This window comes from Salvia splendens, chromosome 12 (assembly GCF_004379255.2).
Source record: "Salvia splendens isolate huo1 chromosome 12, SspV2, whole genome shotgun sequence".
Taxonomy (NCBI): domain Eukaryota; kingdom Viridiplantae; phylum Streptophyta; class Magnoliopsida; order Lamiales; family Lamiaceae; genus Salvia; species Salvia splendens.
The window spans coordinates 1,136,536-1,162,154 of NC_056043.1; the positions used below are offsets into that span (position 1 = coordinate 1,136,536).

Here is a 25,619-nt window from a genome sequence, read left to right on the forward strand (position 1 = left end):
CACAAGTTCATTCACACACATATAAATTTATATCGATAATTCTAATTTTTTTATACATGTAAATGGACTAAATTAACTCTTTATGGCCGACCACATTATGACCATTTAGCATCACTCCTAATTAATAGTGTGCTTTTCACTGTAAGCTTACGCATAGAGCCTAGAGGAGATTAGCTCTCGTAACTAAATTATAATCTCTATCTAAAATAAACAAAATGAGTAATTAAATATAGGAAAAGTGAATTACTTCTCTAAGTTACTCGTAAAACTAGGCTTTTCCTAAATTGGAAGTGATAAAGCTACACATTTTTTTCTTCTTGATATAGTTAGATCCTTGTTTAGGTGTGGAAGGGAGGGGTTAGAGGCAATTATAATGGTATAATAATTGGAGTATATACAACAAATATTGTCATCTTCTATTAAGAATGCGATTTTTATTATTTAAAATTTTGTTTGGACTTCGTTTGGTTTGAATTATTGACAAGTTTTGGTTTTTCGTGTTTGTTAATATTAATAAATATTAGTACGATATTTAGATATTGAAGATTGTGGGAGTGATCAATTGCTAACTCAACTTTTAATTGCTAATTACAACTAATTTAAAATCATAAGATAAGTAGAGATCTAGTGGTCTACAAATTGTCATGTTTAATTTCGTTTTATTATTATTATTTAATTTTAAAAAGATTAGAAAACTACCAAAATTAGGATTTTGATCAAAATGTCAATATAGTGCATTAACATACCAATACGAGTCATTAAATATGTCAACACAATTTAGCATTGACATTTTATATGTATTACATTCACATTTTATGATAGCTATATTGACATAAAACTGATACTCCGTACTTGAAAATTACAAAAATAAAAAAAATCAAATTTTGACATCGGAACATGTGCAAGTAAGATCTCATTATAATCCTTATAAAATTATATTTAATTTGATGTATGTTGTGTAAAAAAATAATTTAAATTGAGATAGCTATACTCATTTAAAGTTTTGGGATATTTTTTTAAAGATAGTTATAACTAACTTTTTGTTAATTGATTTTAATACTCATAATTGACATTTTTTTATACTCGATTGATATCCGTGGCTAAATGATCTTGCGCCTTGATTTAATGATCCAATGCATATAATTTAGTTGTAGTTAGTAATTTAAGAATTAGTTAGCAATATAACACTCCCCTTGAAGATTATATTTCGGTTTATGTTAATTATAATTGGTTGATCAGATATATATTTTTATTTTATTTATAGAAAATTAGTTTTTGGATTTTTGATATATTTGTGTAATTTCAGGTATTGTTGGATTTTTTGATATACTTGTGCAATTTTGTTTTTGCAATATGATTTTAATTTTCACAATTTCTTTTTAATTTTCATTTCTGTTCAGTTTATTAAAAAATCAAGCCGAAAACTGAATGATCTCATCCTACACTCTATACAATGAGTAGTTGTATTTTTGTTTTATTTTTAACTCATTTAAAAACTTTGTCATCTACTATATTTAACAAATTTACTTCTTTAATCACATGGACCTAATTCTCTAGTAATAATATACTACAGTTCCAGTCACTACTTTATATTATCAATTTTAAATTAAAATTTATGTAAACTGTTATCAAATTATTGATAGGCTATTTTATTAATTTTTATATTACAATTTATGATATATATTATCAAAATTCGTGTAATTTAATATTAAATGATTAAATTTGTATTAGAATTTATGTAATACTATATGTTCCATGTGTTATACTTTGTCATTTAGTGAAATAGTTAATAAAGTTTGTTGATTGAATATTATTTTGTGAAAGTAAATAACTAAAAAAAAAGTTGGAAGAGAAAAAGTTAAACAATAATTGGCTAATGTTTATCAACATACTAAAACAAAAATTATAGTATGATTATTAATCTTGAGTAAGATTTTTAAATTATGTTGCAAGACAAATTAACCGTGTGTTAATAAAATATAAAGATTTCTCATCAAATTCATACTCAAAAGAAATCACCCAACCGCCAACACAAAACATCCCTCTATAAATAAACGATCTCTAGTTTCCTGTCTCAGTCCAAAGGTCTCAGGTTCAAGTTCATCATATTCCTGACATTCTCTTGAACAGGTCATGGACAATGAATTCCTCCTCGCTCTCCTCACACTCTCCTAATTTTCACTCACACTCCACGCCAAGGCCGACAGATCCCCCGCCCACCCGATTTTGTCGAGGTTTCTGCTCTATTATACAGTGTTACCGCAGTATTATCCATTAGCGAAGGAGTAGGCAGAGTGGGAGTGCTGGAAGGTCCAGAAGAACCACTCGCCGGATCAGCCGCCGGTGTTCATGAGAAGAGCTGCGGATCCTCCGTCGGCAGAGGCAGAGTGGGAGTGCTTGATGGTTCAGGTGATGGGGTTTGCAGCGGAAAAAGAAATAAATCAGAGTTCTAGATCTATTTAGCAAATTATTTAGACTAATTTTATTCACACGGTTATCACATGTATCATGCATAAAACTTGATTTAAATCATGCTATAGATTAATTAAACCTTTAAGCGTGCTTTCTACGGAGAGAATTAATTACCTTCTTGATTCTCCAAAGAATCACTGATGGCTCGCTACTTTTCCACGTGATGATCTTCAGTACTAAACCACAGATTTTTTGATTGGTTCCCGAACAATATTTCAAGGGTGGACTAATCTTATCAAAATATATAGGACTTGAATAAAGAAGAGACAGAAATTCCACAGTGGGTGGGAGAAGGAAAATCAGCGCCTCACAATGAGGGACGAAAATTATCAATGTATTCCCATTGTCTCTCATTTATTCTCCTGTTTATTATGTTACATATTGGGTCCAGTTCGGAATCTATGGAGGTTTGGATGCACGCCACAACTATTTGGCTTTTAACTAATTAAATTGAACATTAATTTAATTCAAATACAAACAAAATATTATTATCAGCCACTACAGTTATAATTTTGACTTACCTATCCAAATCCGAAATTATAAGTAATCCTAGTTTCCTCGTTTAATCAATTATTTTTCACACTTAAGATATAAATGTCCATTAATTAATTAATTTTTGCTACTGATTTAATTAATTAATATCTTATTTACTCCTACAGGAGACTCAACAAAAATGTTTATTTATTATTTATGGAATAAAATTCCAACTAGCTAGGTTAAGAATAATAAAACTTTATTTAAAGCTTCTCTTGAAGATATTACCAAACTAAACTTGGGGCACGATTCAACATAATAACAATTCTAGCACCGCTAGATATTAATTATCTCTATCCAAAATATGAGGAGTATGTATTATTGAAAAAGAAATTCAAGTAATATACTTATTTGATTTTAATATGTGGCCTAAACATACTAATATTATAGACTATGGAATGACACATCCATTTACTATTTACTATTGATTTTGAAATAAAAATATCATCAGCAGCATTGGGCTTATGGGCCTACGACTTCAAACATAAGCCATATTAGTATTATCACATAGCCCATAATGAAGATAAATACAAATATGTATAAATATTAGATTAAGATTGTCATCAAATCAGAGTGGCGCAGCGGAAGCGTGGTGGGCCCATAACCCACAGGTCCCAGGATCGAAACCTGGCTCTGATATGAGTAGCTTCCATATCTGATTACTTTTTGATTAATTCAAATATTTTTATTTTTTTTGCAGTGTCTTAAAGAGAAATAACTTTTTTAATAAAAACATAATTTTTAATTCTTACATAACTTATACAGTATAAGATTCAAATATTTTTGTTTTTTTGCAGTGTCTTAAATAAAAGAAATAACTTTTTTAATAAAAAATTCTCAATGGATGTAATTCCATAAAACATAATTTTTAATTCTTACATAAATTATACTCCAGTATAAGATTATAATCTCTTACTACAACAACGCAAAATCCATCACCATTTTTCTCACTAGTAAGTGAAATAACAACACTTGCAATTAGCCACGACTCACCATCATCTTCATTGGTCGCACCCTCCTAGTCACATAGAAGGGCTTCGGGGGCATGGAGCCCCCCTTGGACCAATTCTTAGCCTTCTTCTCCACTAAATCAACCTACACACATCAAGAAACCAAAATTAAACACAACTAATCATATGTTCGTCGCAATTATGGAAAATTAATTAATACCGTAGTGAGCCTATTTGGGAAGTTGCAAGGCCTTTGCCTTTGAGCAACACAAGCATAAGCATACCAATATTAAGCGAAGATCTTGGAGTGTAAGGTTTTGAAGAATGTTTGTATCTGCTTTATGTTCACAACAGTCGGCAACGACGACCGTCTAACCCATTAATCACATGAACCTCATTTTCTATTATTAATATACTAACAATCACTATTTTATATTTTAATTTTAAATAAAAATTTATGCAATATATTATCAAAATTATTGATAGGCTATTTTATTATTTTTATATTATCAAAATTCAAGTAATTTAACATAAAATTATTAAAATCTATGTAATACAATAATTTTCGAAAAAGAAACCACCAACCTCCAACACAAAACATCCTTGTATAAATAAACGATCTCTTGTTTCAAACGGGTCTCAGGTTCAAGTCCATCATATTACTGACATTTCCTTGAACACGCCATGGGCAACAAATTCCTCCTCGCTCTCCGCATTTCTCCTCACGCTCCACGACGTGGCTAAGGGACCCGCGCCCATCCGGAACCAGTGAGAAGAGCTGCGGAGGTGCTGGAAGGTTAAGGAGGACAACTTGGTGGATATCTTATTTTTATTCGCCAGCGGCTTCGGCTTTGTATTCATGGTGCTCGGCTCATATATTATTAATGAATAGTTATATTTCAAAAAATCATTTACTATCATTCATCATCTATATTTATAAATCTATAATCTATAAATATATAATTCACAAAACTGGCACTGATGCACTATTTAGGCAGGAAAAGTGCAGCTAGTGAGTGTAATTAGTTTACTACTCTCTCCGTCCATGAAATGTTGTTCAGTTTTTGCATTTCGGTCCATCTCCAAAATGTTGTCCACTTTACTTTTTTTTACCATTTTTTATAAATGGACTCGACTCCACTTTCAACTAACTCATTACACTTACCTTCTATTATAAAAATAATATATAAATGTGGGATCTACATTTCACTAATTTTTCTTCATATTTCTTAAAATCCGTGCCGAGTCAAATTTGGACAATATTTTGTGGACGGAGAGAGTATTTTATTATTTCTGTTATTGTTGTTAAAAAATGTAACAAAAATACAATCCTGAAATCTGAGTGTTATGTGCACGTGTGATACTGTATTTGTTGTCTTTTTTTTAATACTCCCTCTGTCCCCTAATTGTTCATTTTTTGCCATTTTCATATATTCCTTATTAATGGTCCACTTTTACTTTTTACCATAAATAGTAAGTAGGTCTCATAGTCCTATAACTCATTCCACTCATATTTTATTATGAAACTAATAGAATATAAAAGTGAGACTTATATTCCATTAATTTTTTAACTCAATTTCCTTTATATTTCTTAAAATCCGTGCTTGAACCAAAGTGGTCAATTATTAGGAGACGAAGGGAATATTGTTAAAAAATAATAGAATAGACAATATCTTTAAATGCAGAATGGTGTGTGCGCATGTGACAGTGTGTTTACATATCAATCGGTGATAACATTAGTTTGGTAGTAGTATAATAGAAAAGCTTAGAAAAAGTTTATAAAGTTAACTTAAATAGAAAAGGTTAGATGACTTTTTAATTACAATGTATGATAAAATATTAAGAAATTTAAATTAAACTATAAATAATATAAAGTGCTACAGTTATATAATTTTATCATAATTATACTAAAAACAGTAAAAGTGTAATAAAACATTACCGAAAACTATCTAAATAAGGAAGTATGTCATTGACGACGAGTGGTAGGGAATTTAGTTGTTAATTTAGAATTAATTTACGTGTGATTGCTTAAAGATGAATCGTCAGTCATTTTGATATTGCTTGTAAATATTTTAGTAAGTATTTACCTTTATTCATAATTTTTAAATATGTTTTGAATTATTAAAAAAAGTATTCCATATTGTTAGAAAAAATGGAGCAAGGATTTTAATGTGTTTGGGGCAAGCCATTGTTAATTTAATAGCTCAAGTCTGTTTTTTTTCTGATCCATATTTAATTTTTTAACTAATTTATCTTTATTGTCAATATATTGCAAAATAAATATAATAAATAGCGTAGTGAAAAAGTAGAATTTATTGATTAATAAAAAAATTTTAGAAAACACATGTAAAACTAGAATTATGCAATATTATCAACAAACGACATAAGTATTATCATTATATTTATATTTATTATACTTACACAGGTACACACTCCTCCAATGCTAGAAAACTTTAAATCACTTTATCTATAATATTTAATAATTTCAAATTAAAATCTGTTTAATTCTGGAAAAAGTATATATTTACAAAAAAAGAACAAAAAATAGATTTGAAAGGGCACAGCTGAGAACTCATCTTCCTCAAACTGCAGCTCAGTTCAATTAGAGCAAAGTGAAATCCTGTTAACCGCCGACGCCATGGTAGCTTCTCTCTCTCGATTCAATATTTATCAGTTTTAACCTTCAGTTTACGCAGCTCGGGCGAATTAAGTAACCGGTTCCTCGATTTTGATATGATTGCAGGCTCTGGAAGAAGAAGAAGAATGCGATTTCTCCGATTTAAAGCAATTGCGAGAATCAGCGAGTTCCAATCCGGATGACGCCACTGTCCGTTTCAATCTGGTAATACTTGAATATTGTTTACTATTATTTACTGTATTAATTTATTTCGATTGTGAGAGAAATGTTCAATTCATATCTGGTAATACTTGAATAGGAGTATTATTTACTAGCATTATTTACTGTATTAATTTAATTCGATTGTGAGAGAAATGTTAAATTCATAGTATTTGTGATTTGATTGTTTTCAGGGGGTGGTGCTATGGGAGAAGGGGGAGAGAAGGCCGGAATTGAGGCATAAAGCGGTGGAGCATTTCATGGTTGCAGCTAAACTCAATCCGCAGAATGCTGCTACATTTAGATACTTAGGTCATTACTATGCTCGCGTTTCGCCTGAGCCGCAACGAGCTCTCAAGTGCTACCAGAGAGCTGTTGCTCTTAATCCTGATGATTCTGATGCCGGAGTATTTTTCTTCTTTGATTATTTATGTCGATTTTAATGCTGTGGTATTTGTTCTTTGGTGATGTAAGACCTATCAGGAAATGTGTTTTATTTGCACAATTCATCCCATTTCTGTTAGTTAAAAATCCACATTTCCAGAGTTTCTGAAATGTTGAAATACTTGTATGATCATTAGTCAATTCGACTTTAAATTTCAGGAAGCAATTTGTGATTTATTGGATGAGGGAGGCCAAGATAACTTGATGATTGCTGTTTGTCGTGAAGCTTCTGAGAAGTCTGCCAGGGCTTTTTGGGCATTCCGTCGGCTGGGATATCTTCAGGTTTCCGTCTGCAGCCATATAATGCATGGACTCTTGTTTAGAGTCATCACACTTTTTTTACGGAGGTCAATTACTTTCTTTCAGGCTCATCATAAAAACTGGGCTGAAGCCATACAGAGCCTTCAACAAGCCATACGTGGATTTCCTACTAGCGCTGATTTGTGGGAGGTCCTCAGCCTGATCTCCTATTTTACGTGTACATTCAAAATAGTTATGGTGGTAGATCTCTGTCTTACTGTCTTTATTTGCTTATGTAGACACTAGGTCTTGCTTATGGACGAATGGGTATGTTTACAGCGGCACTTAAGGTAACTCTCTCTTGTAGCAGTGCAACACCTTCTCTGAAAATATTTCCTTACAACTTGAAAAAACTGTTGAGGATTCCCTTTTAGACTTTTATCATCTTAAGGAGTTAAGTGAAATCTGGATACGCCACCGTGGCACTGTATTTTATCTTTATTCACGTTTTGTAACAGTCATATGGTAGAGCTGTTGAGTTGGACGACTCGAGGATATTTGCTCTGGTTGAAAGTGGAAATATTTCTTTGATGCTTGGCTCTTTCAGAAAGGTAAGGCATTATTCATTGCTTCCTTTCCTTCTCTAGCTCTTTGTTGTTGTACTCTGTAGCTGTATTTCATGTTTACTACAGCAATCTGCTCCACTTCAAGAGCAGATCTTTATCTGCCAAAAGAAGTGTAAGATAGAGTTATTCTTCTATCTTGCACTTTCTTACATTGAAAAATGACAGTAGATAGGTCTGACTATTCAAATGTTCCATATATCTAAAACCTTTCGCTTAATATGAATACTTTGTTTGGTTCATTTAGTGATACCTACCTTCTGCAAATGTTTCTTTTTCTGCAAAGGGAATTGAGCAATTTCAGCAAGCACTGATAATATCACCACACAATGTGTCCGTAAATTATGGGCTTGCTTCTGCTTTTCTTGGTTTAGCGAAGGAATGTGTCAATTCTGGTGCCTTTAGATGGGGAGCTTCACTTTTAGAGGTCAGTATCTCAAAGTAAGATCCTTTTAATGTGATTATTGAAATGATGATTAAACTTACTTATATAAGATTCAAGCTGATTCCAGGAAGCAGCTGAAGTTTCCATGCATGTTACATCTTTAGCTGGTAACTTTTCATGTTCATGGAAGCTACATGGAGATATTCAGGTATAAAACCAGGAAATATTTTATTCTTTTTCGCAAAATGTTCTTGTTTTCATATCAAACTCCTTTTCCCTACCTCAGACAGACTTGGTTTGTAGTTTTAATATGAACCTTTGAGAATGACTTCTGAGTCTTTTCTCTTAGCTTATGTATGCCAGATGTAACCCATGGACAGAGGAAGCCAGGCCTGAGCAAGTTGATGAGATATCTTTCAAATCTTCTGTCAGTACATGGAAAAGGACCTGCTTCATTGCTTCTAGAAATGCTAGTCGCTCCTATCAGCGTGCTTTGCACTTGGCCCCTTGGCTAGCTAATGCATATATTGATGTTGCCATTGCAGCAGATGTCAGTTTATCTTTTAAGGAATCTCCTAAAGATGATTGGAGTGTTTGGTAAATATTTGTTTCCTTTACATGGATTGACAATGTGGATGTCAATGGTCTTACCCTTCTGTCTATCATCAAATAACCAGGCCTATTGCTGAAAAGATGTGCTTTGGTGGTATATTACTCGAGGGTTACAATGATGAATTTTGGGTTGCATTGGCATGCTTATCCAGTAATGCTGCACTAAAGCAACATGCTTTGGTGCGTGGATTACAATTGGACGTGTCTTTAGCAGTTGCGTGGGCTTACCTTGGGAAGGTAACTACTGATCTATTTAAGACTGGTATATGAGCCAGCAATAATGTTTAAGGCATTGATCGTATATGGGATATTAGTTTGTAGCAGGTTTCTCTGAATTGGTGGTTCATATATGGATTATGTTTGGATGATTGATGTTGATAACTAAAACTTGGATTGCACCGCTAGTTTTAGCCTTTTAGGTATATTTCCGGAAGTAACATAGTCTTTATCCAAATTTGCAATGTTCACACAACTTTTAAGTGCAATTACAATACTACCTTACAATTTGTGCAATTACAACATCCCCAGACTTCACAGATTGGACAAGTTTTGCTGGAAACAACTGGGGATGTAATTGCCAAAATTAAAAGGTGGTGTTGTATTTAGAATGATTAAAAGTTGCATGTTGTGTTATTTACAGAAATCAATTATTATATTTATTTACTACACTTTCTGTGTCTATCCTTATTTACTTATGGACTTCTACAGCTCTATAGACTGGAAGGTGAAAAGAAACTGGCCCAACAAGCATTTGACCGTGCTAGAAGTATAGAACCTTCACTTGCATTACCATGGGCAGGCATGTCAGCAGATGCTGATGTTAGGTAACACTAGGGAGAATATAGAAAATTATCTCATGAAATTTCCAGGCAAAGTCTCAAATGTTTCTTATTTGTTTGGCCTCAGAAAGTTTGAGCAGAATGAAGCGTATGAGTGCTGTCTACGGGCTGTACAGATATCCCCGGTATGATATGCTTTACTCATGCTTGATTTTGGTATTTCCTGTGGAAGCAACATTACATTAATAATATATATGGCCTTTTATTATAGGTTCTAGTATCATTTTATCATCTTAATAATTATTAATATTTTAATGACACCCTTTGCATTTCCATGCTGAAATCTAATCATTAAAACTCTCATCATATATGGTCAATTAGGTTGCAGATTTCCAGATTGGTCTTGCAAAGCTTGCGTTGCATTCAAGTTGCTTGTCATCTTCCGAGGTATACAGTAATAATATCTGTTTGCATGAGTTTTTCTGTAATGCACATACTGTTTTATCAAACAGATGTCAAAGTGTAAACCTATCAATTTAATGGCCGCTGTAGGTCTTTGCAGCCATCCAACAGGCGTTGCTGCGTATTCCGCAGTATCCCGAGTCTCACAATTTGAATGGTCTAGTATGTGAATCAAGATCTGATTATCAAGGTGCAGTCGCCTCCTACAGGCTGGCCAGATATGCTCTAAAGTATTTTGCAGATGAAACATCAGAATCTCATTCAGACAATATATCCATCAATTTGGCACGATCACTTTACATGGTAATTTGTTCAGTCTATTTGGCCGTTCAAGATGCACTTTTATAGTCAAAATACTCCTTTACATAAGTCTTTCTTTTGGAGAGTATTCTGGAAATTCTTTCTGATGTTTGTTATGAAAAAATCCTTACCGTATTCAGGCTGGAAATGCAAGCGAACCAGTTGAAGAGTGCGAACATTTAAGGCAAAAAGGTGTGAGTTATTTACTTATATACTGCAGTTTCTTTTAAATTTTATGTTTTAGCTGATATGCTTCCTTAAATTTCTAGGACAGCTCGACACCGTGGGCCTGCATATATATGCTTTATGTTTATGGAGACTGGGCAAGAATGATATGGCTCTATCTGCAACAAGATCACTTGCTTCAAGCATTTTATCTATGGAAGAAAACCTAGCTGCTGCCTCCATTAGCTTCATCTGTAGGATGCTTTACAACATATCTGGACAGGAATCTGCGATCACAAGCATTTTGAAAATGCCCAAACAACTTTTTAGCAGTTCAAAAATTAGTTTTATTGTTTCTGCTATTCATGTTCTGGACCCAAACAATCAACTTGAGGCAGTTGTTTCGAGCAGCCGTTCCTTTGTTACATCTCGTGAAGACATTATTTCAATGCACATGTTAATTACAGTTGGAAAACTTGTAAGTTACTGATTTATGTTTTATAATTAATGCTTTTCAACTTTATTAATAGCAGCATTCACTCATTTGTATTGTCAGCTGAAAAGCGGAAACGAAAACTCCCTTGGAATTCAAAAGGGAGTAGATCACCTCAGAAAAGCAGTTCACATGTTCCCTAACACCAGTGTATTGAGGTAACCTCGAGTGAATACATATATTAAGTTATAATGTTATATTGACTTATTTTTTGTTAAACTTTTGATGATGGTGCCTCTCCTGTTGTTTGCTCCTATATTTTGGTTGGTGGGGACTTGGGGTCTTGAGCATGCTAATTCCTGTTTATCCCTTCACAGTGTAAAATGTCAAAGTACTCTTTCTCCCAAGAGTGCAAAGCAAAGAATGCATTTTGTTTCTGGTTTTCATCAACATATCCACTATGTCTAGCTGCTAGGTGCTAGCTGTAAATAAAACCTCTTTTAGATTATGCAGGTCTTGTTATGTTACACTTGTAATAATGCTATCTGACTTAGTTTCTTTCTGACAGAAATCTTCTTGGTTATCTGTTGCTATCAAGCAAAGAACCGGGATATCTCTGTCTTGCAACCCGATGCTCTTCACTGGATTTGTCTGACTATCAAAAGGATGATGGTCTCAAATCAGCATATGAGATCGTTGGTGCTGGAAATGTTGCTTGTTATGCCATTGGAAGTCCAAATCAAAAGTTTCCACTACCGACCTGCAGACGTCAATGCCATTCGGGATCTGGGGCCATTCAAGTGCTGCAAAAGTATATTTTTTCATGACCCTTGAGTTTTTTTTACTGCTAGTTCAGTGACTGCTGTATATTAGTGCAGATCAGATTGCTTTCCCTTGCAAAACCGAATTTGAATGGTTTGGCAAATTTACAGGTATTTGCATCAAGAGCCTTGGAACTTCAATGCAAGGTATTTACTTACGCTAAACTGCTTACAGAAGACTCGTGCAGAAAAATTTCCTCAGCATGGTTGCCATGTTGTAGAGCGGCTAACAGCTGTGGCTCTGTCTGATCAAAATTTCTCTACCAAAGATGTATCAAGGCAATATCAGAATTTTCAGCTTCTTCTCTGTGCTGCCGAGGTTAATCTGCAACAAGGCAATAATACTGAATGCTTCAGACTTCTGAGAGGTGCCTTAGGCGCATCACTTCATAGTACCCATCTCTTTTTCGCACATTTGCTACTTTGCCGTGCATATGCCTCTGAGGATGATTTTGTGAACCTGCGCAAAGAATACAAATATTGTTTGGAGCTTGGAACTTATTCTCACATTGGCTGGATTTGTTTGAAGTTTATTGAATCCAGATATGGCCTGCAAGATGATTCTACCGTTTTAGCTCTAAAATTTGAAGATTGCTCCAAAGATCTCAAGACGTCATGGAATATATGGGCGGCTCTGTTTAGTTTGGTGCAGGGTTTGATTTCTATATCGCTTGGTGATTTTGTTGCTGCTGAAGAATTCCTTTCACAAGCATGCTGTGTAGCTGATGACGAGAGTTGTTTCTTTCTTTGTCATGGTATGGGCTCTTATACTTATGCGTCTGCATTCATATTTCGATCCTTAATCGTGAAAGCAATTATTTGATGCTCTTCAAATAATCTCGAACTCATTGAACAACATTAAAGTCTTGATTATTTGGAATGTTTGAACAACTATAAATTGTTATTTTTACCAGAAGGCGGATTTTAATGCTGTCATTAGCCTCGCACCACTTAGTGACATTATCTTTCGTTAAATGCAGGCGCCATTTGCATGGAGCTTGCCAGACAGAAGTGCGAGTCACATTACATAACACGTGCCATAAGAAGTCTGAAGAAGGCGAAAGATACCTCTTCTGATCCTTTGCCTCTTGTTTCACTGTTGCTGGGTCAAGCAGAAGCAAGCCTTGGCTCAAAAGAAAAGTGGCTCGTCAACCTTCGCGATGAATGGTTTTCTTGGCCTCCAGGTTTGTTTCTTTGAATAATGCTCGTAGTTTCCATCATCTAGACCATATGTTAACCTTTTATTTGAACAACACATTAACGACATGCTTGGTATGATGGAATGGAATGCTGACCACATGCCCCCTTCGTTGCTTGCAGAAAACCGATCTGCTGAGCTCCTATTTCAAATGCATTTGCTATCTAGAGAGTCTTCTCATGGTGGCAGTACGATGAGATGGATTCTACGAGCCATCCATATGAATCCTTCGTGTTCGAGATATTGGAAGTTCTTGTTAAAGGAGTATGACGACTCTCAAACCTAGAATCAGGTGATCGGAAATGGCCCTATTGCAGGTTCGTTTTCTCCCTTGCAGAGTTTAGGTTTAGAACGAGGTGGATGTATCCGTAACACTCGAGTTCCTGTTACTAGCTGTATAGATACTACAATGTCGTTAAACACATGCATTTTGGAAAAGGTGCAGGAACTGCAACTACTACTTTTAAATGGATCAATACTTCTACTTTTCTACATTGATTATATCCACAACACGATTCTACAACTTGTTCATAGATTTAAAGCCACCGGAGCTTCATCCTTTCTCCCAGTCGACGTCATCCTCCTCTTTCTCGGAAGCTTCAGGTCTTCATTTAGGTCAACTTTAAACTGTTTAGTTTGGCCACCTGAATGCGATTTACCAGTAGGCGGAGGCGGAGCTTCCTCCGATGCGAAATCGTCTCCTTCATAATCTTCATCACGTTTCGAGTTCAGGCCAATTTAATCAACCTTTACTTTTTTTATTTGCCTTTTCCTTCATGGAGTTTGAACGCTATTCTTACATTAAATGTTGTTTATATATTCGAAAAATCCTTCGTCAATATTACACGTAAATCATGGAGAGATAGGGAGAGAAGTTCTAAGATTTAAAAGCGTTTTTTTGTCCATTTTGTCACTACTTAGTGTGATTAACATATAGAGAGAAGTTCTTCTAAGCTTGAAGATATAATGCTTGAAAACGTTTTCCACTTCAAGATTTAGTGTGAACGTGAGAATGTGCAATGTGAAACAACACTCGTGCATTGGGCTATTTAAACCCCAGCAACATTAGATTCTTCATCATCCCACAAATATACATACCTTCTAACTAAGGAAGCATGATTTCTTGTAAAAGAATAGCAATCAAATTTCTTCTTGTTCTTCTTTTGTGTGTGTTTGTTTTAGGATATTCGCAAGTGAGATGCAGAGAGAGAGAGAGAGAGAAGCTCTTCTAAGCTTCAAGAATGGCCTCATCGATGAGTACGACAATCTCTTATCATGGAGAAGCGACGATTGCTGCAAATGGCATGGTGTTGAGTGCAGCAACACCACTGGCCATATCATCACCCTCCAACTCGACCATGTAAATTTGAGGGGTAAGATTGGCTCTTCGTTGCATCATTTAAATTATCTTGACCTTAGTCGGAATGATTTTGGAGGCATTCCAATCCCACAATTCATTGCTTCCATGAAACAACTACAACACTTGTTATTTCTTAGTCATTCTAACTTTTCTCAGATCATTCCTCCTCAGTTAGGGAACCTTACCAACCTACACTCACTTGATCTCTCACATAACTCTTTGAGGATTGAGAATCTCGATTGGCTTTCAAGTCTCTCTATGTTATCTTGATCTGACACAACTACACCTTAAGGGAAATTACTTTACAAGTTCCATTCCTCTAAGTATTGGCCAACTCTCCAAGCTTCAAGTTCTAGATCTTTCTTATAATTCTTTGGAGGGTCCACTTCTCCAAGCTTGATAAGTTAAAGACACTAGATTTATCATTCCATATAACAGATGAAGCCCCGAGGTGGTTGTGGAGTTTTTCTTCTTTATTAGTGTACTTAAATATACAGGATAATCAAATAAGTGGTATAGTTCCGAATCTATCATCCACCTCCATCTTGTTCATGGATCTTAGTTACAATCAATTAGTGGGATTAATATCCTTAAATCTATCAAGAAATAGTTTGTCGGGATATATACTTCCAAATATTGGTAAAATGGAAATGCTAGATTCTTGGTTTTCTTGGCAAAAATACCTACAAGTTTGGCAAAAATATACACACTTGGTTTTCTTGATTTGTCGAACAACAATTTGTTTGGAAAAATTCCAATAAGTAAACTTCAGAGCTTCAGTGCAAGTGCTTATGCCGGGAATGATGGACTATGTGGCGAACCTATGCCAAAGTGCCCCGAAGATAGCTTAAGGCCACCCAGCACTAATGCAGGTGAAAACATGAATGAGAAAGACAACCACAACCTCTCATTTATGCAAGAAGTTGGGATATCGATGGCCTTTGGTTTTATCTTTGGATTTTGGGGAGTTGTTGGTTCATTCATACTAAAGAAATCATGGAGAATTGCATTCTTCAACTTGTTGGATGCTGTTGGAGATTGGTTGATTTGGTTCTACATCACGATTGTTGTGTATGTATCCAAATGGAGACGAAGCTGAAATGCAATATTGGTATAATGTACTTAGATACTTTTGTAGCTAATAAAATATTCCCTCTGTTCCCTTATAGTTGAGGCTGCACGAAATTTAAAAAATGGATGTTTAATGTGTTAAGTAGATAGACAAAAAAGTAAGAGAGAGAAAAAAGTAAAGAGAATAGAATAGAAAGTAAATGAAGTAGAGAAAATAAAGTAAGAGTGAGAAAAAGTACTCCCTCCCTCCGTCCTCTGTAGCTGAGTCGTATTCCTTTTTGGATTGTCCCACTGTAGCTGAGTCATTTCCTTTTTTGGCAAAAAGTACTTTACTCTCTTTTCTTTTATTCTCTCTTCATCTCTCTACCATTTTTCTTTCTACTTTATTCTCCTTTTACTTAACTCATTTAAAACAATTTTTCTTAAATCCAGTGTCGAAAAGAAATGTCTCTACTACAGAGGAACGAATGGAGTATTAATTATTACTCCCTCCGTCCCTATGTAGTAGAGACGTTTCATTTTGAGCATTCGTTTCGAGAAAATTATTGTAAATAGTTAAAGTAGAGAGAGTAAAGTAAGAGAGGGACGAAGCGGGTACTTTATATGAAAATGACTCAACTAAGAGGAACTTCCCAAAATGAAAAATTGACTCAAATATAAGGGAATGCAGGGAGTAACATTTAGTCGAATTTTTTATATTCACATTACTTTTATGTTGGTGCAAGATTTCATTTTCTACAATCATAACATCACCATTTTTTTCCGTGGTGGAACTGAAGTTCTTTAGCATTGAATCAAGGTGAACAAACTCATGGCTGATGAGCTTTAGTGAGTGGTATTGCTGCACTCAAGCCAAACTTTTTGGCACGAAGTTTAAGAAATGAATGTGTAGTAAGTTAAGTAGGTAGATTAAAAAGTAAGAGAGAAAAAGCATATAGTGAATAAAGTAGAGAGAATAAAACTAAAGGAGGGTAAAGTAAGAAGGAGAATTTTTTTTATCATATATAGAAATGACTCAATTATGAGAAAATTTTTTAAAATGTAAAAATGACTCAACTATGAAGGAACGGGATGAAGCACTTCATTAGCATCTAACGTTTCTTTTTGACATAAAATTTAATGAATTAATATTTAACGAGTTAAGTAGAAAGAGAATAAAGTAAAAGATATAATAAAATAAACTAAAATGACTTACATATTACTCCCCCGTCCCACTTAAGATGACACATTTTCCTTTTTAGTTTGTCCTAACTAAGATACACATTTCATTTTTTAGAAATTTTCTCTTTCCAATTAATACACCCAAACACTTTTTCTCACTCCTATTAAAATATTCATCTCTCTATTTTAATATTTACACCCACCTTTTCTCTCTTAAATTAAACACATTAACCAATAACTCCTAAAATCCCGTACAGACCAGAGAATGTGTCATCTTAGCCGGGACGGATGGAGGATCTAATAATGACAGTTCTGCGGTTTTTCATGTTTCTTTGATTTGAGATCAATTCTTACGCCAAATCATCATGAATCGACTTTTTAGTATTTACGCATGGCCACATAAATTCTAGGAAACTCCATGAATGAACATTATACTCTTTGAATTCTATACCACTTTCAATAATACTAGATTCTGTGTGAGAATCACTTCAAATACTGAACTTGTCTTATAACCAACTCAATGGATCTTTGCCAGACCTGAGATCATTTTCTTCATTCCTCAAAGCGTTGGCCAACTATCCAAGCTTCGAGTTCTAGATCTTTCTTATAATTCCTCCAAGCATTGGCCAACTCTCCGAGCTTCAAGATCTATATCTTTCTCATAATTCTTTGCAAGGTTTAGTCTCTGAATCACACTTCATCAAGCTTGATAAGTTAAAACGCACTTGATTTATCCTTCAATTCATTCATCTTTGATATTCCCCTTGATTGGAGCCCTTTTCACTTATGCAAGATGTCACCACCTTTTCACTTATGCAAGAAGTTGGCATATCAATAGGTTTTGGTTTTATCTTTGGATTTTGGGGTGTCATTGGTTCATTCTTCAACTTGTTCGATGATGCTGGAGATTGGGTTTATGTCAGGATTGCTGTGTTTGTATCCAAATGGAGGCGAAGTTGAAATACATGTAATATTACTACATCTAACTTCAATAAATTTTCCCATTCTCAAATTTTCTCCCTTTTCGTTTGAAAAGATAAAGAATTTTTAAACTCCCCATAATTTGTTATTATTCAAAAAGATACGTATTATACATAATTTGTTGCTTTAGAGATTGTTCTGGTGCCTTAATTATAGTTTAATTAGTCAGTACAGTGGCATAGTTATTGTTTAATATTACAAAATCATTATATTAGCTAGTTATTATTCCTTTCTATTGTGTTGCATAGAAAGTTTTAAGTTACACAAATTTCATTCACAATTTGATTGTCATAAATTTTGAAGAGCTCAAATTTTTAAAAGAATGACAATTAATTGAAATCCACAGCATTTTCCAATATTTCGAAGATAAATAACTGTATATAATCATCATTTTTAATTGTTTATTAATAAATTCTTCATCTCCTTCATAATCTTCATCACGTTTCGACTTCACGCCAATTTAGTCAACCTTAACTTCTTTTTTTTTATCATCTTTTCCTTCATTGAGTTTGAACGCAATTCTTACATTAAATGTTGTTTATAGTATGTCAATATTCCACGTAAATTTTGTCACTAGTTATTGTGAATCATGGAGAGAGAAGTTTTCCCAAGATTCAAAAGCTTTTTTTTGTCCATTTTGTCACTATTTAGTGCGATTCACATATAGAGAGAAATTCCTCTAAGCTTGAAGATTTATGTGCTCGAAAACGTTTTCCACTTCAAGATTTAGTGTGAAAGTGAGAATGTGCAATGTGAAGCAACACTATTTAAACCCCACCAACTTGAGATTCTTCATCATCCCACAAATATACATACATACCATCTATTAAGAAATCATGATTTCTAATAAAAGAATAGCAATCAAATTTCTTCTAGTTGTTCTATTCCGTGTGTTTGTTTCAGGAGATGCAGAAGTGAGATGCATAGAGAGTGAGAGAGAAGCTCTTCTAAGCTTCAAGAATGGCCTCATCGATGAGCGTGGTATTCTCTCGTCTTAGCAAAGCGACGAATGCTGCGAATGGAATGGCGTTGAGTGCAACAACACCACTCGTCATGTCATCACCCTCGACCTTAGTCGTTCAACTTTGAGAGGTAAGATTAGGTCTTCATTGGTCGAGTTGCATCATTTAAATTATCTTGACATCAGTGGGAATGATTAGGCCAACTCCCCGAGCTTCAAGTTCTTGATCTTTCTCATAATTCTTTGGAGGGTTTAGTTCCTCAAAGCTTTAGCCAACTCTCGAAGCTTCAAGTTCTAGATCTTTCTAGTAATTCTTTGACACTTTCGACAATTTACAGAACTTAGTTGCACTGCAGATGCATGGTAATAATTTATCTGGTGAATTGCCTCACAGTTTGAGAGTGTGCCAGAAATTGAGATTCATGGATGTTGGAGGGAACAAGTTAACAGGAGAGATCCCAACTTGGATTGGCCAGATGTATAAAATGCAATTTCTTAATCTTCGTGGAAATAAATTTCATGGCAGTATTCCTTCCCAGATATGCAATCTTACTGATATTCAAGTTGTGGATCTGTCCATAAATAACTTGGTCTCAATAATACCTAATTGCTTCAACAATTTTACTCAACTTCAAAGCTTCGGTGCATCCACTTATGCCGGGAATGATGGACGTTGTGGCGACCCTCTGCCTAAGTGCCCCGAAGATAGCTCGAGGCCATCCATCTCTAATCCAGGAGGAAGCATGAAAGAGAAACACCACAACAACTTCTCATTTATGGAAGAAGTTGGCATATCAATGACCTTTGGTTTTATCTTTGGATTTTGGGGAGTTTTTGGTTCATTCTTACTAAAGAAATCATGGAGAATTGCATTCTTTAACTTGTTTGATGATGCTGGAGATTGGTTCTACGTCAAGATTGTTGTGTTTGTATCCAAATGGAAATAAAGCTGAAAATGCAAAGGTAAATATTTGGTAATTGAATGCATAATTTGTGATTTATTATTCTCAAGATACTATACAATCTTTCTTTGTGTACAAAGGTGGACAAGCTCGTGGATAGTAGAAGGGATGAAGAGCTATTTATTGCTTAATCAATGGACAAGTTTTGTGATTTATTATTCCCAAGTGTTTTACTACTTTTATCTATGTTCTCCATGTAATTCAATTGTCAAATTAAGTGTTTTTTATACAATGTCACACTTTTATGGTCAGTCATTGTCTTGATTTATATTGATACTGCTACCTCCGTCCCACAATAAGAGTCCACTTTTGCCATTTTAGTTCGTTCCACAATAAGAGTCCATTTTTACTTTTATTATAAATGGCAAGTAGGTCTCACGTTCCACTAACTCATTCCACTCACATCCATTTTGAAATTAATAAATAAAAGTGAGACCCTTAATTAAATGTTTTTTCTACTTTTATATCAATGTTCATGTGTATGTATTTTAATTAGTCAGTACAGTAGCATAGTTATTGTTTAATATTACAAAGTCAATATATATAGTAGTAGATAGTTATTGTTCCTTTCTATTGTGTTGCATCGAAAGTAAGACAAATTTCATTCACAATTTGATTGTCATAAATTTTGAAGAGCTCAAATTTTTAAAAGAATGACACAATTAATTGAAACCCACAGCATTTTCCAATTCTTTTGATGATAAATAACGGTATATAATCATCATTTTTAATTGTTTATTAATGTAATAGTAACTCATTTCATAGGCTTAAACCTAATGTTTATGTTTTTGACCTTTTGTAATAAGCTTAAATTTTTAATCCTCTTTTATAAGATAATAAAAAGGTAAATTATCAAATTTGTTTAAATTCTGGTATATCCCACACTTTTCAAAAATCTAAATCACTAAATTTGTAAAATTCGCAATCATCTTGACTTTCATAATTTGGATAAAATTGAGATAATTGTGTCAACATAAAATATATTTGTTGACAAAACAAAATCGTTCAATAACACACCCACACTAAAAAAATGTCATATTATTAAAATATTTATTTTTATTTTTATTATTGTCCCATTTACCTATCCTCACTTTGTAATTTAAATGGACATTAGTTAGTGAACATATACACCATATCATTTAAGTTAGTACACATCCACGCCATGTCATTCAAATTTTACAAATAGGCCACTGAAAAACTTTGGATGATGTAATTACAAATTTTAGAACTTAATAATTCATTATTCCAATTTTTAAAATTATGAATCAGAACTTTGCGATTTATTCAATATTTTCCCCTAAAAATAAAACATGCTCCTTTATTAAAAACATCATAAAGAATAACTCCACCGGGCACAAAAACAAATGAAAAACCAGGAAATTCCACGTCATCGGGAGGGAAGGTAGGGACACCACGTCAGCATAGAAAAATGATATCCTCGTCGCACAAAATCCAAACCCATAAATACAGGCCACAAACTTAGAAAAATCCGGCGTCTGCGCCCCTGAGTTTGCGACACGTGGCACATCTCTCCACCATTCATCGTACCATGTCTAATCACCGAAATATCTGCCGCATCTTCCTTTGCCGCCTGAATTTCCCACTTTGCCCCTCCCCATACATTCCCTTCTCTTCTCTACCTAGTAAAACGCCTTCTATTTTTCAAATATTGTAGGCCATGCAAAAAATAACATTTGAATACACCTTCCGTTTATTCCTAGTTGAGTCATTTTTCTATTTCGAGAAGTTTCTTCATAGTTGAGTCATTTTCATATATCGTAATTATTTTCTCTTTCTTACTTTACTTTCTCTCTACTTTATTCACTTTCTACTTTATTCTCTCCACCTTTTCTCTCTCTTACTTATTTTATCTATTTATGAAACACACTCAATATCCCTTTCTTAAACTCCCTGCCGAAAAATTTCGCCTCAACTATGGTGAAACGGAGGGAGTACTATTTTAAACAATGCTTTTGAATCTTTGATTGAGATTATAGTTGGTTTATGGCTGAAAAGATAGATCTTGTATAAGATTGGAACTTACAAAGACATAATTTGTTGGGTTGATTTAGTATGTAATGAATATTTAAACATCTGTTTAATTTTTGATAGATCGTTAATGAATCGTAACTTTGAGAACCTACAAGGTAGGTTTTGAATAAGATTGGACCTCAAAAGCAAAAGACATAATTCGATGCATTGTTTTGATAGTGGAATGAACAAAATTCAAATTAATCAGTCATATATTTTGAATACATATATTGTAGTAGATCACTCATGAGTCATGGTCCATTTTGAAGTATACTATCTCATCATTGAAATGTAACTAAATATATGGTCTCAGAGAGATTCGCACATTCGTATCTAACCGTCAGTATATTTGGTCGGAGTTGTCTCGTGTTTTAACTGCTTACAAATCTATAAGGGAATTATTACTTGGTTAGTCACTCAAACCTTATCACAACACACCTACGTTAATCTGTATTGCTTGGTTCCATGCCACATTGAACCTAACAAATAAAATTACTTTTTTGCTTTAAATTAGAGACATACGGTCATCCGCATCCCTGTCTTTTAACCGTCTCATCTTCACTATTCATGGGTCACACTGTACTTTTCACCCCATCTCTTAACTAAGAGACAACACTTGCATCCCTCTATCTCTTAACCGTCTCTTAACCATCTCATCCCTTAACTATTCATTCAATTTCATTTTTTATTTTTATTTCCAACAAATTCATTTAATAAAAACACACGTCATTAAATAAAATAAAATTACAACTTAAAATTCTAAAAAAATAAAAAATCACATTAATAAAATCCTAAAAAAAATAAAAAATACATAATTTAAAACTCAAAGAAGCAGAAGAAAGAGTTGTCTAATGACGATCATGTGCGTCTACTGGTTGCCAAATTTTGCCCAAATGTGCTCCATTAGATCCTACTGGAGTTGTGCTTCCTCCCGGTTACGATGGATGTAAATCCGGGATCGCCTTTGAGGCGGCGCGGCTTCCTCCTCCTCCCTACGTCGATCTTCTTCTAGCGATTCTTCCATTATTCGACGCATTTGCTCAAATGGATCCATGAATGGATTAAATTTGAGAGAAGAATAATGTTTTGAGATGAAGAATGCAGAGTGTTTGAGTAAGAATAGAGAGTTTTTTTTTATGGTGGATTAATTTGTGGGAAATGATTATATATTTATAAAAGTGATTGGAGGCTTAAAAAAATAAAAAAATTAAAAATTTGCAAAAAACTGCTAGTATATTTTTTGGGATTTTTTTTTAATTTTTGAATTTATCCTGAAATTTAAAAAAAAAATTCGGATAAAAATAATGCCCACTCGCGGGCCGACGAGTGGGCGTCACGGACGAACCGGAGCTCGCCACGTCGCCAACGCGCGTGGCGAGCTGTCTCACTAGACTTCCCTCCGCGGCGAAACACGGGACGGGATGGGGACGGACTGGAGACGAGACGGATCTCGCAATACTATCTCGATGCTGTCTCGTCTCAGAGAGACGAGATAGAGCCCGCAATGAGACGCTCTGGGATGCCCTTCGTAGCTTCATCATATAGTGATTGATTAGGAAATGATATTTTTATTCATAATATATTGGTGGCCAAAAATGGTCACAAGTGCTCCCATCGTGGGGGTGGCAATCTGGTAATTTCAGGTAAAATGAGGGTGTTTGACTGCAAGTTGAATTTAAGTAATATCTCCTTCTCCTTCCTTTTTCTTCTTCTTTTTCTTCTTCTCTTTCCTTCCTTTTCCCAACAAATCATCTCTCTCCTTCACACACATTTCCAATTCTCTCTTAATTCCAAACTCCAAAATTCCTTCTCTCTCTTTTTCCGTTAATTTTTAAAGCAAAAAAAGGGATCAAAATGAAGAAATCGTGTGAGCTGTGTAAACAAACGGCGCGGATTCACTGTGAGTCGGACCAGGCTAGCTTATGCTGGGACTGCGACGGAAAAGTGCACTCCGCCAATTTTCTGGTGGCGCGGCATTCGAGAAACCTCCTCTGCCGCGTCTGCCAGTCTCCGACGCCGTGGGCCGCCGCCGGCTCCAGGCTCGAGGCCACCTACTCAGCCTGCCGGAGGTGCGCCAAGGGAGCCGGCGGCGACTGCGAAGCGGCGGAGGAAATGACGGAGACGCCGTGGTCGCCGCCGCCGGAGAGCTCTCTCAGCGGCGCCGACGGCGGGGATGCCGCAGTGACGAGGAAACGCGGCAGGATAGAGAATGACCGTCCTGTTATTATTGTATGAATACTCGCCGCCTTTAAATTTCTATTCATTTTCCAAAAAAAAAAAAACTCTCCCTCTCTCTTATTTAATTTTTACAAAAGAAATAAATTTTGGCTAATTTTTTTTTGTGGATTATAGGATGATTTAAATATATGTGCGGCGGCGGAGGTGGAGGATTCTGTATGCAGAGGAATGTCGACGAGAGAACCGAAGTCACAAAGAGTGAGTGGCGGTGAGTTTGAAGCTAGAGCCGAGGAGGCGGCGAGGAGATTCCGGCCGGAAGAAGAGGTTGTCGGCGATGAAATGCCGAATTATCGCGCTAGAGCCGTTGATCTGAATTTGACGTTGGGGCTTTTCAATGGTTGATGATGATCGATAATAAGTTTTCCCGGAGTTAAAATTAGAATTAGAATTATTGTGATTTTTAGAAATAGTAGTTAAATAGAAAAGGATTTGATTTTTTTTAAATGTTTATGTTACTCCTACTATGTTGTACTACTAATTTTTGTTGATTGTATTTGGTAATGGCTAAATGAGAATATAAATATTTTCATCTTGCAAGGATGCATGATCATCATATTATTAACCAAACCTCTACTTTAGTAAAGTGTCACATTTCATGTGAAGCGTTTATATTCACGACGAGATTTTATAAACGAGTTATGTTCCCATTTTAGAAAATGTGTGAATGTGAATCGAATGGAAAATTTATTATTTGGAGTTTGATAAAAAAAATTTATTGCACCGCAAAAATAAGAAAAATATTTGTACTACTTTATTGTTTTTGTATAGTTACAAAATGAGATATTAGTACTACTACTTTATTGTTCATGTATAGTTACAAATAGTATTTTGATATATTGGATTCCTTTTCTTCGTTGATTAAAGCTGAAAAAAAGAAGATTTTAGTGACATGGAATGAAATCATCGGTACGATAACTGTCACATATACATATATAATTGGTTGTTTCATTTTTGTGCCGACTATCAATAAATAATTTTTACATAAAAGTTATGCCTTCTATTTTTAGAATAGCATTCTGTATTTGTCCAATTTAAAAAGCACAGATTAATTAGTAAAAGACGTTTTCTTAAAATAAATAAATGGGTTTTTGGCTTTAAAAACCAAACTTTCACCAAATTCCGGTTTTTCCACGAACTATGAGATTGGTTTTTAAAACCACGAACTTTCACATCGTTTGCCATTTTGGTTTAGGGTTTAGGAGATTTTGATTAATTTTGATCGATTTTGATCATTTAAGTGTTTTAATTCTTGATTGAGGGTAAAACGACGTCGTTTTCCGGCATCCATGTCATTTCTGCGGTTGTCCACGTTGGACAACTTCTGCACCGGAAATGTGTTATTCGGGTCGGGTTGGAAAATGGCATACGATGTGAAAGTTCGTGGTTTTAAAAACCAATCTCATAGTTCGTGGGAAAAACCGAAATTTGGTGAATGTTTTTGGTTTTTAAAGCCAAAAACCCTAAATAAATTAGGGATTTGAATCAGAATAACTATATAAATGAGAAATTATTATTAATCTTCTTAAAATAATATTTTTACCAAATCTCTATTTTACAAAGACTATTGATTTAATTTTTTTTTACTTAATACTAATAGTAC

General features: G+C 34.5%; 3 protein-coding genes and 1 non-coding gene across 4 annotated transcripts; all 4 read left to right on the forward strand.

The window, feature by feature from the left end:
- The first annotated feature begins 3,573 nt into the window (after window positions 1–3,573).
- Window positions 3,574–3,645, forward strand: TRNAM-CAU. Its single transcript has one exon. It is a non-coding gene; the product is annotated as a tRNA-Met (tRNA).
- A 2,849-nt stretch (window positions 3,646–6,494) lies between these two features.
- On the forward strand, window positions 6,495–13,755 carry LOC121759289 (tetratricopeptide repeat protein SKI3-like). Its single transcript, XM_042154823.1, has 22 exons — window positions 6,495–6,597; window positions 6,700–6,798; window positions 6,987–7,199; window positions 7,396–7,518; window positions 7,603–7,686; window positions 7,776–7,826; window positions 7,995–8,087; window positions 8,386–8,526; window positions 8,612–8,692; window positions 8,834–9,081; window positions 9,162–9,333; window positions 9,805–9,920; window positions 10,003–10,060; window positions 10,257–10,322; window positions 10,428–10,640; window positions 10,778–10,829; window positions 10,907–11,280; window positions 11,359–11,453; window positions 11,804–12,046; window positions 12,168–12,811; window positions 13,037–13,240; window positions 13,377–13,755. Exons 1-22 carry the CDS (start codon window positions 6,595–6,597, stop codon window positions 13,538–13,540), a joined length of 3,537 nt encoding a protein of 1,178 aa, XP_042010757.1. The 5' UTR covers window positions 6,495–6,594; the 3' UTR covers window positions 13,541–13,755.
- Window positions 13,756–14,452: 697 nt separating this feature from the next.
- Window positions 14,453–19,735, forward strand: LOC121759104 (receptor-like protein EIX2). The gene is made up of 4 exons (XM_042154604.1): window positions 14,453–14,627; window positions 18,731–18,808; window positions 18,988–19,079; window positions 19,127–19,735. Exons 1-4 carry the CDS (start codon window positions 14,453–14,455, stop codon window positions 19,733–19,735), a joined length of 954 nt encoding a protein of 317 aa, XP_042010538.1.
- Window positions 19,736–23,464: 3,729 nt separating this feature from the next.
- LOC121758046 (zinc finger protein CONSTANS-LIKE 3-like) lies at window positions 23,465–24,581 on the forward strand. Its single transcript, XM_042153480.1, has 2 exons — window positions 23,465–24,010; window positions 24,134–24,581. Exons 1-2 carry the CDS (start codon window positions 23,636–23,638, stop codon window positions 24,359–24,361), a joined length of 603 nt encoding a protein of 200 aa, XP_042009414.1. The 5' UTR covers window positions 23,465–23,635; the 3' UTR covers window positions 24,362–24,581.
- Window positions 24,582–25,619: the final 1,038 nt, after the last annotated feature.